Source organism: Hyperolius riggenbachi, chromosome 12 (assembly GCF_040937935.1).
Source record: "Hyperolius riggenbachi isolate aHypRig1 chromosome 12, aHypRig1.pri, whole genome shotgun sequence".
Classification (NCBI taxonomy): domain Eukaryota; kingdom Metazoa; phylum Chordata; class Amphibia; order Anura; family Hyperoliidae; genus Hyperolius; species Hyperolius riggenbachi.
Window position 1 is genome coordinate 198,682,624 of NC_090657.1, and position 12,451 is coordinate 198,695,074.

A 12,451-nucleotide genomic window follows, 5' to 3' on the forward strand; every position below is an offset into this window, starting at 1 on the left:
TGTCAGAAAGCCAAGCAGCACATCTATACACTGGTCAGAACAGGCTATGTGTCAGAAAGCCAAGAAGCACATCTATACACTGGTCAGAACAGGCTATGTGTCAGAGAGCCAAGCAGCACATCTATACACTGGTTAGAACAGGCTATGTGTCAGAAAGCCAAGCAGCACATCTATACACTGGTCAGAACAGGCTATGTGTCAGAAAGCCTAGCCGGTGTTAAAACTATTCCCCCTTCGAGTTGTCGCAACTCGAAGAGAGATGTAATTTGGGGTCTTGCAGCCGTCAGAACCCCGAATTACATTGCTGCTATGACGATGCCCAGCTTCGGTGTACGGCGCTCAGGGCTGCGCACATAAAAAACCTGCTTTGCCCTCTCGCTTCAGTTGTCCTTTAAGGTGGGATAAACCTCTGACATAACATTCAATAAAAATGTGTTTTCCTACTTTTAATTACCCATACAGTTATTATACTTGCTTTTGTGCACAACTAATATTGTCTACAAATTACCAAGGTACAGTTTATCTGCTCTGAAAGCTGCCATTGCAATTTATATATTAAAATCTATCCAGTGATCACTTCTCAGTTGCACACATACTAGATGCAGAGAGAGTTCAGTTTCTGCACTATACCAATGTTACTAAAAGTATCTGACAAAGGAAGGTAAACAAAAGATAATGTTATCACCTCTTGGGATGTGGGCAGAAGCTGAAGCAAGGTGCTTTCCACTGAAGAACAAAGTGCTGTGTTTAACTGTTTGAATGCTGTTCTATCACTTTAGAACAAAGACTAAATGTTGAGTTTCATAACACTTTAAGGGAATTCCATCCACGGTAGCTTAAACAAAAGTTCAAACAGGATTTTGTTTTCCATAAAAGAAACTGCATTTCCTGACTTACTGGCTTTTATCCTGCTGTTCTGCCTTGACTGATATCTTGGTCAAAATGATGGGTGAAGAACCCTCATTTCACTACTACCATAAGGCTCACAGCTATCTGAATAGCATCTAAACAGCATATAAAGCCAATATAGTGCATATAGAGAAAGCTGAGTTGCTTATCTGTTTCTGGAAGCAGAGTGTCTGTGTTTTCTGGCAGTATCCTTTAGGAGGTAAGTGCCGTGTATAATTAATGAGTGCACACTACACAAAGTAGAGAGAGATGTTTCACTACTCCCTCATTTCTACCACTTGAAGTGAACCCCCAGACTAAAAATCTACTCAGCAGCACTGAAAAGGCTTGGTATTTCTTTAACAGTTTCACAGCATCAGAACTTTTTTTATTTTTCTTATCCAATCATTTTTTGGCTGCACAGAAGCTAAGCTCCGCCCATAAAAGAAAACTGCCCGGGCATTTTTCTCCTGATACTGTGCAAAGCATGATGGAATTTCTGGTGTTGTTGCCTAGCAACTGGGAGGGGTAATCAGGACACAGGACAGTTGGAACTGTGTCTCGTGCTCCCTGTCACCTCCTTTCAACCAAAAAGATGGCTGCCCTTATGAAATCATAAACCTTTGCCACTTCTTTTAAAACAAGGTAGGTAGGAGATTATATTACCTATCTAATTTAATTAACATAACTAATGTAACTTAATGACAGTATGTTTGTGTAGGCTGAAGTTCCTCTTTAACTCCCTTTCCTTTTACAATGACCAGAAGTTTCTGCTGTGTCAGCGGACAGCTATGAATCACTAAGTTAAGGCATGGTACATGGTAAACTAGGGGTTGATGGCACAGACTGTTGTGACAAGACAGGCTGTTCCCTACAATGTGATTCCAGACCACACAATGTTGTTCTCGATATAACATGAATGGAGTTAGTAGTGGCATTTACCATAAAGGGTAACTCCATGGGACAACATTATATTTCTGCTTATGTATCTATAGGCCTCCTTTAGTCCTCCAGTTTGTAGATTTATATAGACAAGACAAGGCACAAAACATTTATATTGCGCTTTTCTCCTGGTGGGCACAAAGCACCAGAGCTGCAGCCATTAGGGCGCACTCAGTAGGCAGTAGCAGTGTTAGAGAGTCTCGCCCAATGTCTCCTTACTGAACAGGTGCTGGCTTACTGAACAGAGCCCAGTACACTATATAGCCACTGCCAGTGGATAGATATATCTGTTAATGTCACATCACAAATTGGAAGTTGACAAGTCAGTTTTTACCACAAGGTCAAGCAGTACCAACTCTCGGTCGTGCTATATACTTACACATGGTTCACAAAACCAGTTTTCTCTTTTTTGGCAAGCAGCTAAATAACATTCAGGACAAACTTCAATCTCATTCATCTATAATGAAGCAAAATGGAAAGGTTAATATTAGCAATTTGTTCTTCATATATTGCACACAATAGGGCTGCAGAGACAAATATCAACAAAAACAAATACATCTGCCAGATCTGTGATATTAGTCAAGGAAAGTTCGTTTCAGCAGTTTTGTGGTAGTCACCATACTAGCAGTAAAATCTTCTGATGATCTTGAACAGCAGGGGGTGCTAAAGGTCTCTTATCAGAGAAGCAAATAACTGCGCCTGGTACAAGCCGGAAGCCATACTCAACTGCTGATGCTGATAATGAAGCAAAGGTCAGCACGTAAATAAAATTAACCCTTGCACTGCTGAGGTACAATACTACTAGGTCTAGCAACTTCCATACATTGTACAATAGTGTTTGTGGTACATATTGTATTTATAGACTAAAATATAACAACATATGTCTTTATATAAATACAGTAATATGTTTGTGTTAGAGTGTGTGTGTGTTATTAAACAATACATTTGTAATTGCATTGTTTTTTTTAAGATGAATTACAACTGCTTAACTTGTAGCAGTCTATTAAAAGGGACAACGATGGAAATGCTCGGCCAATCACAGAACCATTACAGTCTAGGATCACCTTCAAAATTCTATGCCTGGCCTACAAATCTGTACACAAGACCTGCCCGACCTACATCTCTGAGCTTGTCCACAGACATACACCCAGCCGCCTTCTCGGATCCTCCAATGACCTGCGCCTGACCGCCCCATGGATCTCCCACCCCCATGCAAGCTGCTCCCACTCTCTGGAACTGCCTACCACCACCAATTACCCCCCCCCCCCCCCTTTCCGCATCAATGCCATAACTCACTCTGCTGAGCATCTATCATGCAACCTGTACCTTAAGTGTCCCTACACCCTACTTTTAGATTGAAAGCCTCTGACAGAATCCTTCCCCCTTGTGTATCCAACTTGATCATGCAACCCGGGTACCTTTCTTGTGGACTTACGTACTTAACTTAGACTTGATCTATGTGGTCTCTAAAACCTAAATTCTGTTACATGATTTTGTATCTTGCTTTGTCTCAGTCTATCTATTGTTCATTTCTGTGTAATATGTTGGTGCTTTAAAAATACAATAAATAATAATATAGGGTCCTCTAGAGCTGCTAGAGTGCTTCCCTGCTGCCTGATACAGATATTGAATGCTGCACTGGATGGTAAGGAAAAGGAACTGCCGTGGTGTCATTAGGGCACAATTCTAATTTGGAATTCAACAAAGAGAAAGAAAGCCTTTCCCATTCAGCTTTAATACAAATTTCTGAACATAAGGCTCCATTTGTTTGCTTAAAGGAATACTATTGAACTTAACCCATTTCTGTCAGTAGTATAAATCAAAATTGCATTAACAGCTAGTGCAAACACAGCATATCTTTTTGCTGTGCAATGTTTCTATTTCTTTTAATTTACCTTTTAAACGGATCCCCTGACAAGCTGACGGCGTCGGCTAATGGGGCAGCTCATTATGTCAGAGGGGATTCCTTTTTACAGTGCCGTAGTGTATTATACTATTTTCACGTTTCCCCATGCTATTCATTATTATTCATTACCATATTCTAGGTTTCCCCAACACTATTCAGCATGCCAGGCATCTGTCACCGTAGCCTGCTATGAGGAGCGAGAGACAAACGCTCTCGCTCCTATTCTGCCCAGCTAATCTCCCCAGAACCAGAAGGAGACTTCCGTGTGTCGGGCTCTGGCTGCCGCCGCATTAGTTGTGTTGTCATCGCTACGCAACGGCAACCATATACGCTGGAGGAGGGCGCATCATTGCTCCTTCCCTTCGGCTCCTGCTTCTGATACGCAGCGATGACAAAACAACTAATGCGGCGGCCTGGGCAATGCCGCCGCATTAGTTGTTTTGTCATCGCTGCGTATCAGAAGCAGGAGCCGAAGGGAAGGAGCAATGATGCGCCCTCCTCCAGCGTATATGGTTGCCGTTGCGTAGCGATGACAACACAACTAATGCGGCGGCAGCCAGAGCCCGACACACGGAAGTCTCCTTCTGGTTCTGGGGAGATTAGCTGGGCAGAATAGGAGCGAGAGCGTTTGTCTCTCGCTCCTCATAGCAGGCTACGGTGACAGATGCCTGGCATGCTGAATAGTGTTGGGGAAACCTAGAATATGGTAATGAATAATAATGAATAGCATGGGGAAACGTGAAAATAGTATAATACACTACGGCACTGTAAAAAGGAATCCCCTCTGACATAATGAGCTGCCCCATTAGCCGACGCCGTCAGCTTGTCAGGGGATCCGTTTAAAAGGTAAATTAAAAGAAATAGAAACATTGCACAGCAAAAAGATATGCTGTGTTTGCACTAGCTGTTAATGCAATTTTGATTTATACTACTGACAGAAATGTGTTAAGTTCAATAGTATTCCTTTAAGGCACTAATAAATGCATGCTGAGTCGACCAGAACTTAATGTAACAAGAAAAAAAATGAGCGTAAATGTGTGCGCTAGGCCAAAAAGGCTTTTCCTGGAAAGCAAAAGTCTCTTAGATCTCAGAACTCAGCCATTATATACAGCAGATAACTAGGCTTGCAGGCAAATAACCCGAAATTACAGTGGTGATCTTGAAAACTGCAGTGCTTGACGTAACCAGCGTCCAAGTCTGAGAAGACTGTGAGGGGTGTATAAGGCTTTATGAACTGGGAGGTGTTGGTAAGAGTTTGGGAACCAGTTCTGTGGTCTGACACAGCCCAGGGCGCAGAGTGCTTATCCGGAGACTGGCTGCTGCACAGTCAGCATTGCGCAGTCCTGGAGTACAAGCACAGCTCAACTAACTTGGCAAATATTCATGGACTGGGTACACTGCCAAAGACAGAGCCCTACTTAGTAAACACTGTTCTTTCAGTCACCCAATACTACATCACATGGGGAGAGAAAGCCTCTGAGGATCACATCGCACTCTCTCCCTAAATATATTAATGGCTTTCAGTCAAATATGACTGGCAGTTATGTGCCTGGCAGAGAAATAAGTATATTATGCTGAGCAAAGCATCTGTAAGGAAAGGGCATCGCCCACATCAATCAATCCAGTTCTCAGTTATAAGGGAACTAAGCACTGTTTTAACAAAATTAGGGAAAAAAAAACAAAAAAAGAAAAACAAACTTTCCCTAAGGTAGGTTTGTGAACTGCAAGGGCTTTGGGGGTAAATCAGGCATTTACTTGGATACAGAGGGGCTGTTTCGAAGCCCCCATGTATATGGAGGCTTCCATATTCTATCCTCCCTGCTGCAGGTTCACGCACTGATGCCTTATGTCCCTGGCCACTGCAATGCATGCTGGGAAGTGTGGTGCGTGTCAGGAGATGTAACCACATCAGTGAACTAAACCTCCCAGCATGCATGGCGGCGGTGGCCAGTTAGACGGGATCTTACCATAGGAATTTTAATCTGCAGCTTGGGGGGGATAGAAAATGGAGGCATCCATATAGACAAGGGGGGACACAGAGCAGCTCTCCTAGGTAAGTAAATGCCAGGTGCATCCCACACAATTTAGGAACCTCCCTTAGGTACAAATGTTGTTTAAGCAGTGCTCAGTTCCCTTTAAGACAGAGATAGAGTGAGGACAAAGAGGCTAAACTCTTCTTTGTAATAACAAAATCTTTTCCACATTATGTTATGCCCCAAGTCAACTTACTGGACATATAATCCCTGTGTTCTGAGCCTATAATGGTAATTCCTCCTCTAAGTGTGCTGGGCTGGAGATGTGCCATGTGTTAGAAGCATAGTACCAACAACAGATCTCACCTCGTGCTCACATATTTTGATGAGAACTTTTGCTGTCTGTGTCAACTTGTGATTTCCTGCAGATGGACACAAAACAAAACTGTAAGAAATCCAGCAATAAGGCAGTCCGTTATCCTCTCATACCATTTGTCACAACCGGTAGTGGAGATTCGGGCTTGGTGTCTTGTGGGAAACAAACACTTTTAGCATACAGGTAATTGTAAAAACTGTATGTGATCTGCTTTTATAATGTCTTTTGTTGCTAAAGAATGAAGATTTTAACCTTAAAACCTTAAAGTAAACTTCTGGGGGGTACTTACCTCAGGAGAGGGAAGCCTCTGGATCCTAATGAGGTTTTCACCATCCTCCTCAGGCAGCGCGTTCCAGCACTGGGACTCCCGAGGCTCTCCTGCAGCCCCAGTGGAGAGCCGCTAGCACCTGAACGCACCACCGACAAGAACTGATAAGGGGATTTACAGATGGAGTCAGTGCTGGATCCCCTCTGCTGAGGAGGACAGTGGAAGCCTCTTTAGGATCTAGAGGCTTCTCTTTCCTGAGGTAAGGACCGCTATGGGCATGTTATTTTCACTACAGGTACAATTTAACTTCTTAACGACCGCGTCACTCCGATAGGCGTCAATGCGGCGGCTCCCCCAGGACAGCATAGCGCCAATTGACGTTAAGTGCTGGGGAAGGAGATTGCAATTGGCGTTAAGTTCATGCACGCGCATCCCCGCTTGAGTGACAGAGCTCCGCTCCGTCATCAGTCTCCCAGCGGCGATCTTGATGATGCGCCACTGCATTTAATTGGCGCGAAACGGCTGTCGACCTCCCTACCTGCCTGTACCTCTCTTGATTGAATTTTTACTGGATATGTAAAGTATGTCTTTTTTACTTGATACAATTAAAAGTGAAGTTTTATAAGGGATGTGCAAGGCCCTTTCTTCTGCTATTTGGAAATTCTACTGCTGCTTTGGCAATTGCACTCCCTCAGTGAGACAACGTGGCTGTCCTGTGCATGTTACTATATCTACCTTTATATGAGCGGCCAGGAGACTGTTAGACGGCAAAACCGCCATCAATTTACATGGTACAGGGCTGCGATCTATGGCAGCGGTGTACTGGGAACAGCCGTGTCACTCGGCTGTCCCCTACAGAGGCTCAAGAGCGATCGGCTGTCATAGGCTGATGCCTATGACAGCCGATCGCTGTCATTCGCTGGTGGGGGGGGGAGGGGGGATATAGGTAAATTAGGAAGGAGAAACAAACTAACAAAAAAATAAATAAACATTGCAGCAGCGATCAGAGCCCACCAGCAGAAAGCTATGTTGGTGGGGACAAAAGGGGGTGGGGGGGTGGGACACAAACCTGGCTGGGATTCGAACCGGGGACCCAGGGTTGCAAGGCGAGAGCGCTAACCACTAACCTTACCTCCGTTATAAATAATGCAGTTGTGTAAAATCCATTTGGCTTCTGCCAGGAATGCCTCTGTGCAACCGTACATTTTCTTCTTAACATTCTGCCGGTATAAGAAATATATAGTTAGTGCTTTGCAGGAACTGTACCACTTCCCAGTCAACAACACAACCACATCAATGAAATTATCATAAAAAAAAAAAAAACAAACAAAAAAAAACACTGCTGTAACAACAGTAACCAAACTACCAGAGAAAAGGAAAACTGATCATTTTTAGGTTTCACCCTTCCTGATTTTTACATGTCAAGTGCCAGTTTTAAAGAGACACTGAAGCGAAAAAAAAATTATGATATAAGGATTTGTATGTGTAGTACAGCTAAGAAATAAAACATTAGGAGCACAAATATTAGTCTCATATTGTTTCCAGTACAGTAGTGGATGATTGGTGTCTGGACACCTTCTGGGGAAAAGACACAGGAAACTAAAACACGGGAGCCCAATAGTGTAATATGTTTACTCAAAATTGTCAATGTAGAAGATAAGAATCTACTCACAAGAGTGGGTTGCAGAGGGGCAACCGACCACAGGAAGCAGGTGGAGACAATTAACCCGACTGCACTCGGGGAGGTCACTAAGGACCTGGATGCGGTCGCTCTCCTTGGAAAAAAGAAGGGAGGCAGATGTCCACCGTGGTGTAAACCACGTATGTTCTGCCTCCACCCCTCACACGGGTATCGTATGGGGGTTAGGGATGCACTAAATGGTTTAAAGAGGCGCCCTGGTGGTATATAAAAGCGTTTAAAAGCAGTTTTAAAACCGATAAAGGTTTGAGGTTGCTTACCTCAAGGACGACAAATCTTTGTAGGGACAAAAGATTTTATTGGTAGCACAGGCAACGCGTTTCACGGGTCTAAACCCGTTTCCTCAGGCCAATAGCAGTGCCAGGCCAATTGAAATAGCAAGCTAAGGGAGCCTCTCTTAGCTTGCTATTTCAATTGGCCTGGCACTGCTATTGGCCTGAGGAAGCGGGCTCAGACCCGGGAAATGCGTTGCCTGTGCTACCAATAAAATCTTTTGTCCCTACAAAGATTTGTCGTCCTTGAGGTAAGCAACCTCAAACCTTTATCAGTTTTAAAACTGCTTTTAAATGCTTTTATATACCACCAGGGCGCTTCTTTAAACCATTTAGTGTTTCCAGTACAGGAAGAGTTAAGAAACTCCAGTTGTTATCTATGCAAAAAAATCCAATGGGCTTGATTCACAAACCCGTGCTAACTGTTAGCACGGACATGCTAAACAGTTAGCAAGTGAAATGCCGTTCACTGACTTTTGCGAGCGCAAAGTCTCGCGATCATGAACATTTGCGCGCGATAATGGGGGCTTTTGCAAGCGACCGGCGGCCAATAGCGTGCAAAAGTCCGCATCATCGCGCACAAATGTCTGCGATCGCGCAACTTTATGCGCGCAAAAGTCCATGAGCGGCACTTCACGTGCTAACTGTTTAGCATGCCCGTGCTAACAGTTAGCACGGGTTTGTGAATCAAGCCCATTGAGCTCCACTACTTTCAAAGTCGCACAGAGCTCTGTCTTCTGAAGCTTATTATCTCAAGTGTCTGGCACTGTATTGTTTTTTTTTTCCCTGCAGAGAACAGTTCAAAAGTTCACTAGCCTGCTCTGTAAAATCATTTAGGATGCTGAGCAGTGTGTAAACTGCAAATATTAGAGAATGATGCAATGTTATAAAAAACTATAACTGAAAATAAAAATATGAGAATATTTTCTTTGCTACTAATGTTCTAGTAATTATCCGTACTACACAACCAATTTATTATGTCATATCTTTTTTTCAGCTTCAGTGTCTCTTTAACTACATAACGACCGCGTCACGCCCATGGGCGTGAACGCGGCGACAGCCCCAGGACCGCCTAACGCCAATTGGCGTCAAGTCCTGGAGCTGCAGTTTCCCAGGGAATGGCCGCGTGCATGCACAATCGTTCCTGACCAGTGATTAGCCTGCTGGCCGCCGATCGTGGCTAACAGACTGTTTGTAAACGAAAGGGAAAAGAAATCCCCTTTGTTTACATCCGTACAGCGCTGTGGTCTCCGGCAGCGCTGTAATAGATCGGCAATCCCTGGGCCTCTGATTGGCCGGGGATCGCCGTCCTCTCATAGGCTGATGCCTATGAGATGCGGAACAGGACTGATCGCCGTCCTGTTCAATGCAGTGCACGGAGGGAAGGAGGGAAGGGGGGGGGGGAAGGAGGGAAGGGGGGGGGGGGAGGAGGGAAGGGGGGGTGGGGAGGAGGGAAGGGGGGGGGGGAGGAGGGAAGGGGGGCAGGAGGGAGGGAGGGAGAAACAGCCTGATACAGGCTGCAAAAAAAATAAAATAAAAAGCCACAGCGATCGGACACTTCAGGCGGCAAGTCCCCTTAGGGACCAAAAAAGGAGGTGAGTCCGATCGCTGGGCTCCATAGCTGAGCTGTGCAGGAGGCTGAAAAGCCTGAACAGCCCAGTGCAACAAAAAAAAGAGCCTGGTCGTTAGGGGGGTTTAACACTGTGGTCCTCAAGTGGTTAAAAACATCTCAAAATATATTATTTGGCTAGTTCTGGTTAAAATGGTACCATACCTGCCATGTTTTAATCACTAGTTAGTCATGTAGCATACCATTATTGCCAGCCTGTGCACTCACTAGGGTGCACAGTTTGGGGACCTCAGTGCTGTATACATGCATTTCTAGGCAACAAACGTGAGTCTCACATCCAGTAATCTGTAGAGTAGGTAATTTGAAATGTGAGACTCACATCATAGAACAGGAAGGTGTTGCATTTTACTTATGCCCATTTCCTTATTCTAGAAAACAGGTGTCAAACTTAAAGTGAACCAGAGAGGAAGCACCCTCATGTGTTTTACCATATATATTAGTGGGAACATTAGCGAAAACACCTACCCTGCTCGGTTTCATCCTTCACTGCTCAGCCTGCTTGTTAGCAGTCCTGATAAAATCCCAGACTGAGCATTCAGTCTGGCTTTGCTCAGGAATCATTATAGCGGAGTCTGTCTTCTCTGATGTCTTTTCAAGCCCAAGCCTGCCCCCTTCTGGCTCTGCTGTAATGACTGCTGTAATGAGCTGTAATTACTCCTGAGCAAAGCCAGACTGAATGCTCAGTCGGGTATTTTAACAGGGCTCATAACAGGCAGGCTGAGCAGTGAAGGATGAAACAGAGAGCAGGGCAGGTGTTTTCTCTAATGTTCCCACTGATATATATGGTAAAATACACGAGGGTGCTTCGTCTCTGGGTTAACTTTAATGCCCATAGGCCAAATCCATCCCATCTGTTAAGATTCCATCCCACCATTTTATGTGGCCCCTGAGGGCTTGAAATACACACAATTGTGTCAAATAAAGTCTATGCCAAAGTGCACATTGCCCAAAAAATTCTCTCCTAATGCACTTTAGTATCATGACCTGTGAAGTGACATCCTACCACTAGAGTGCAGTGTTTCTACTTCAACATTTTACAGCTGTTTTTTTAAAAAGCAGATAGGAGTAATATCAACAGTCCATCTTAAAATGCCCAAGAAGTGAAAGGTGATACGAAAGGAAGACAATCTGAATCCTGGCTAGAGTCAGTACCTATTCAGTTAGATGTCCTTGGGCAAGACTTCCTAACACTGCAGGGTGGCCCCTTGAATGCACCCTTAGTGGCTAAAGCTCTTGAGCGCTTTGTGTCCAACAGGAGAAAAGCGCTATACAAAAGTTAGTTTTAGGATTATTTATTGATAAAAGATGGGAAAGTGAATATATGTTCTTGTTTTAAGAAAACAAACCGGCATTTATTTAGTGTTATAAAACAATGCCGGTGGTGAAGGTGTACAATGCATTCTGACACCAGACATGTATGATAAATATATGCTTCAAGAAAAACATCAACTTGTCCCAAGAATTAAAAAGAAAAAAAGAAGGGAACACCGAGAGCCCAATGTAGTGTAGTATGTACTATAATGGGTAATGGGAGGTATATAAATGAATAAACTCACAAGTCAGGGTTACCGTATAGGTAACCACTGTATAGGCAGGTGAGGAGATTAGACCTGTCCCCACTCAGGATTAAGATGTCGCTCTCTGTAGATGGGGAGAAGAAAACGGGGATTCAACCCCTCCACCAGGGGTGGATGCGGATATTGTAAGGAGAACAGCAGCGCCAAAAGAATAAAATGTATTAAAAGCTTTAAAATTCCTCGGGAGGCAGTGGTGGACTCATCTCCCCGAAGTAGACATAATACCGTCAATTTTAATACAAACATGTTTATTTATATACTCCAATAAACAGTGCAACGTGTTTCGCAGGTATATTCCCGCCCGCTTCTTCAGGCAATAACAAATAGGAGTACACACAGTACAGTCTCAAGGTCACGATAAGCGCCACAGAGGCCCTTATCGTGACCTTGAGACTGTACTGTGTGTACTCCTATTTGTTATTGCCTGAAAAAGCGGGAATATAGCTGTGAAATGCGTTGCACTGTTTATTGGAGTATATAAATAAACATGTTTGTATTAAAATTGACGGTATTATGTCTACTTCGGGGAGATGAGTTCATCACCGCCTCCCGAGGAATTTTAAAGCTTGTAATACATTTTATTCTTTTGGCGCCGCTGTTCTCCTTACAAGAGTTAAAAAGCACACTTCAATGACAGGATGACATGTTTACTTAAGCTACAGCCAAAAATGATGCAGCAAAGTAGCAATATTATTTTTTTCTTTTTTTTGCTTGATGAGATATATATATATATATATATATACACACACACACACACACACACACACACACACACATATACAGTGGGTTGCAAAAGTGTTCAGCCCCCTTGAAGTTTTCCACATTTTGTCACATTACTGCCACAAGCATGAATCAATTTTAATGGAATTCCACATGAAAGACCAACACAAAGTGGTGTACACATGAGAAGTGGGTCGAAA

General features: G+C 43.7%; 1 protein-coding gene across 13 annotated transcripts in view; it reads right to left on the reverse strand.

The window, feature by feature from the left end:
- ZMYND8 (zinc finger MYND-type containing 8) overlaps positions 1-12,451 on the reverse strand; it is a 212,898-nt gene that overhangs the window by 47,072 nt on the left and 153,375 nt on the right. For 12 of the 13 annotated variants that reach the window (XR_011025253.1, XM_068263094.1, XM_068263092.1 and 9 more), the window contains 3 exons: positions 7,486-7,573; positions 6,076-6,131; positions 2,210-2,287 (listed from right to left, as the gene is read on the reverse strand). Coding sequence is in view for 12 of the 13 variants with exons in the window: in XM_068263094.1 (XP_068119195.1) it covers positions 2,210-2,287; positions 6,076-6,131; positions 7,486-7,573 (222 nt within the window). In the remaining variant the exon portion in view is untranslated. Of the gene's footprint in view, positions 1-2,209; positions 2,288-3,725; positions 4,120-6,075; positions 6,132-7,485; positions 7,574-12,451 lie in introns of those variants that run through there. The other variant, XM_068263103.1, reaches the window with a different exon arrangement.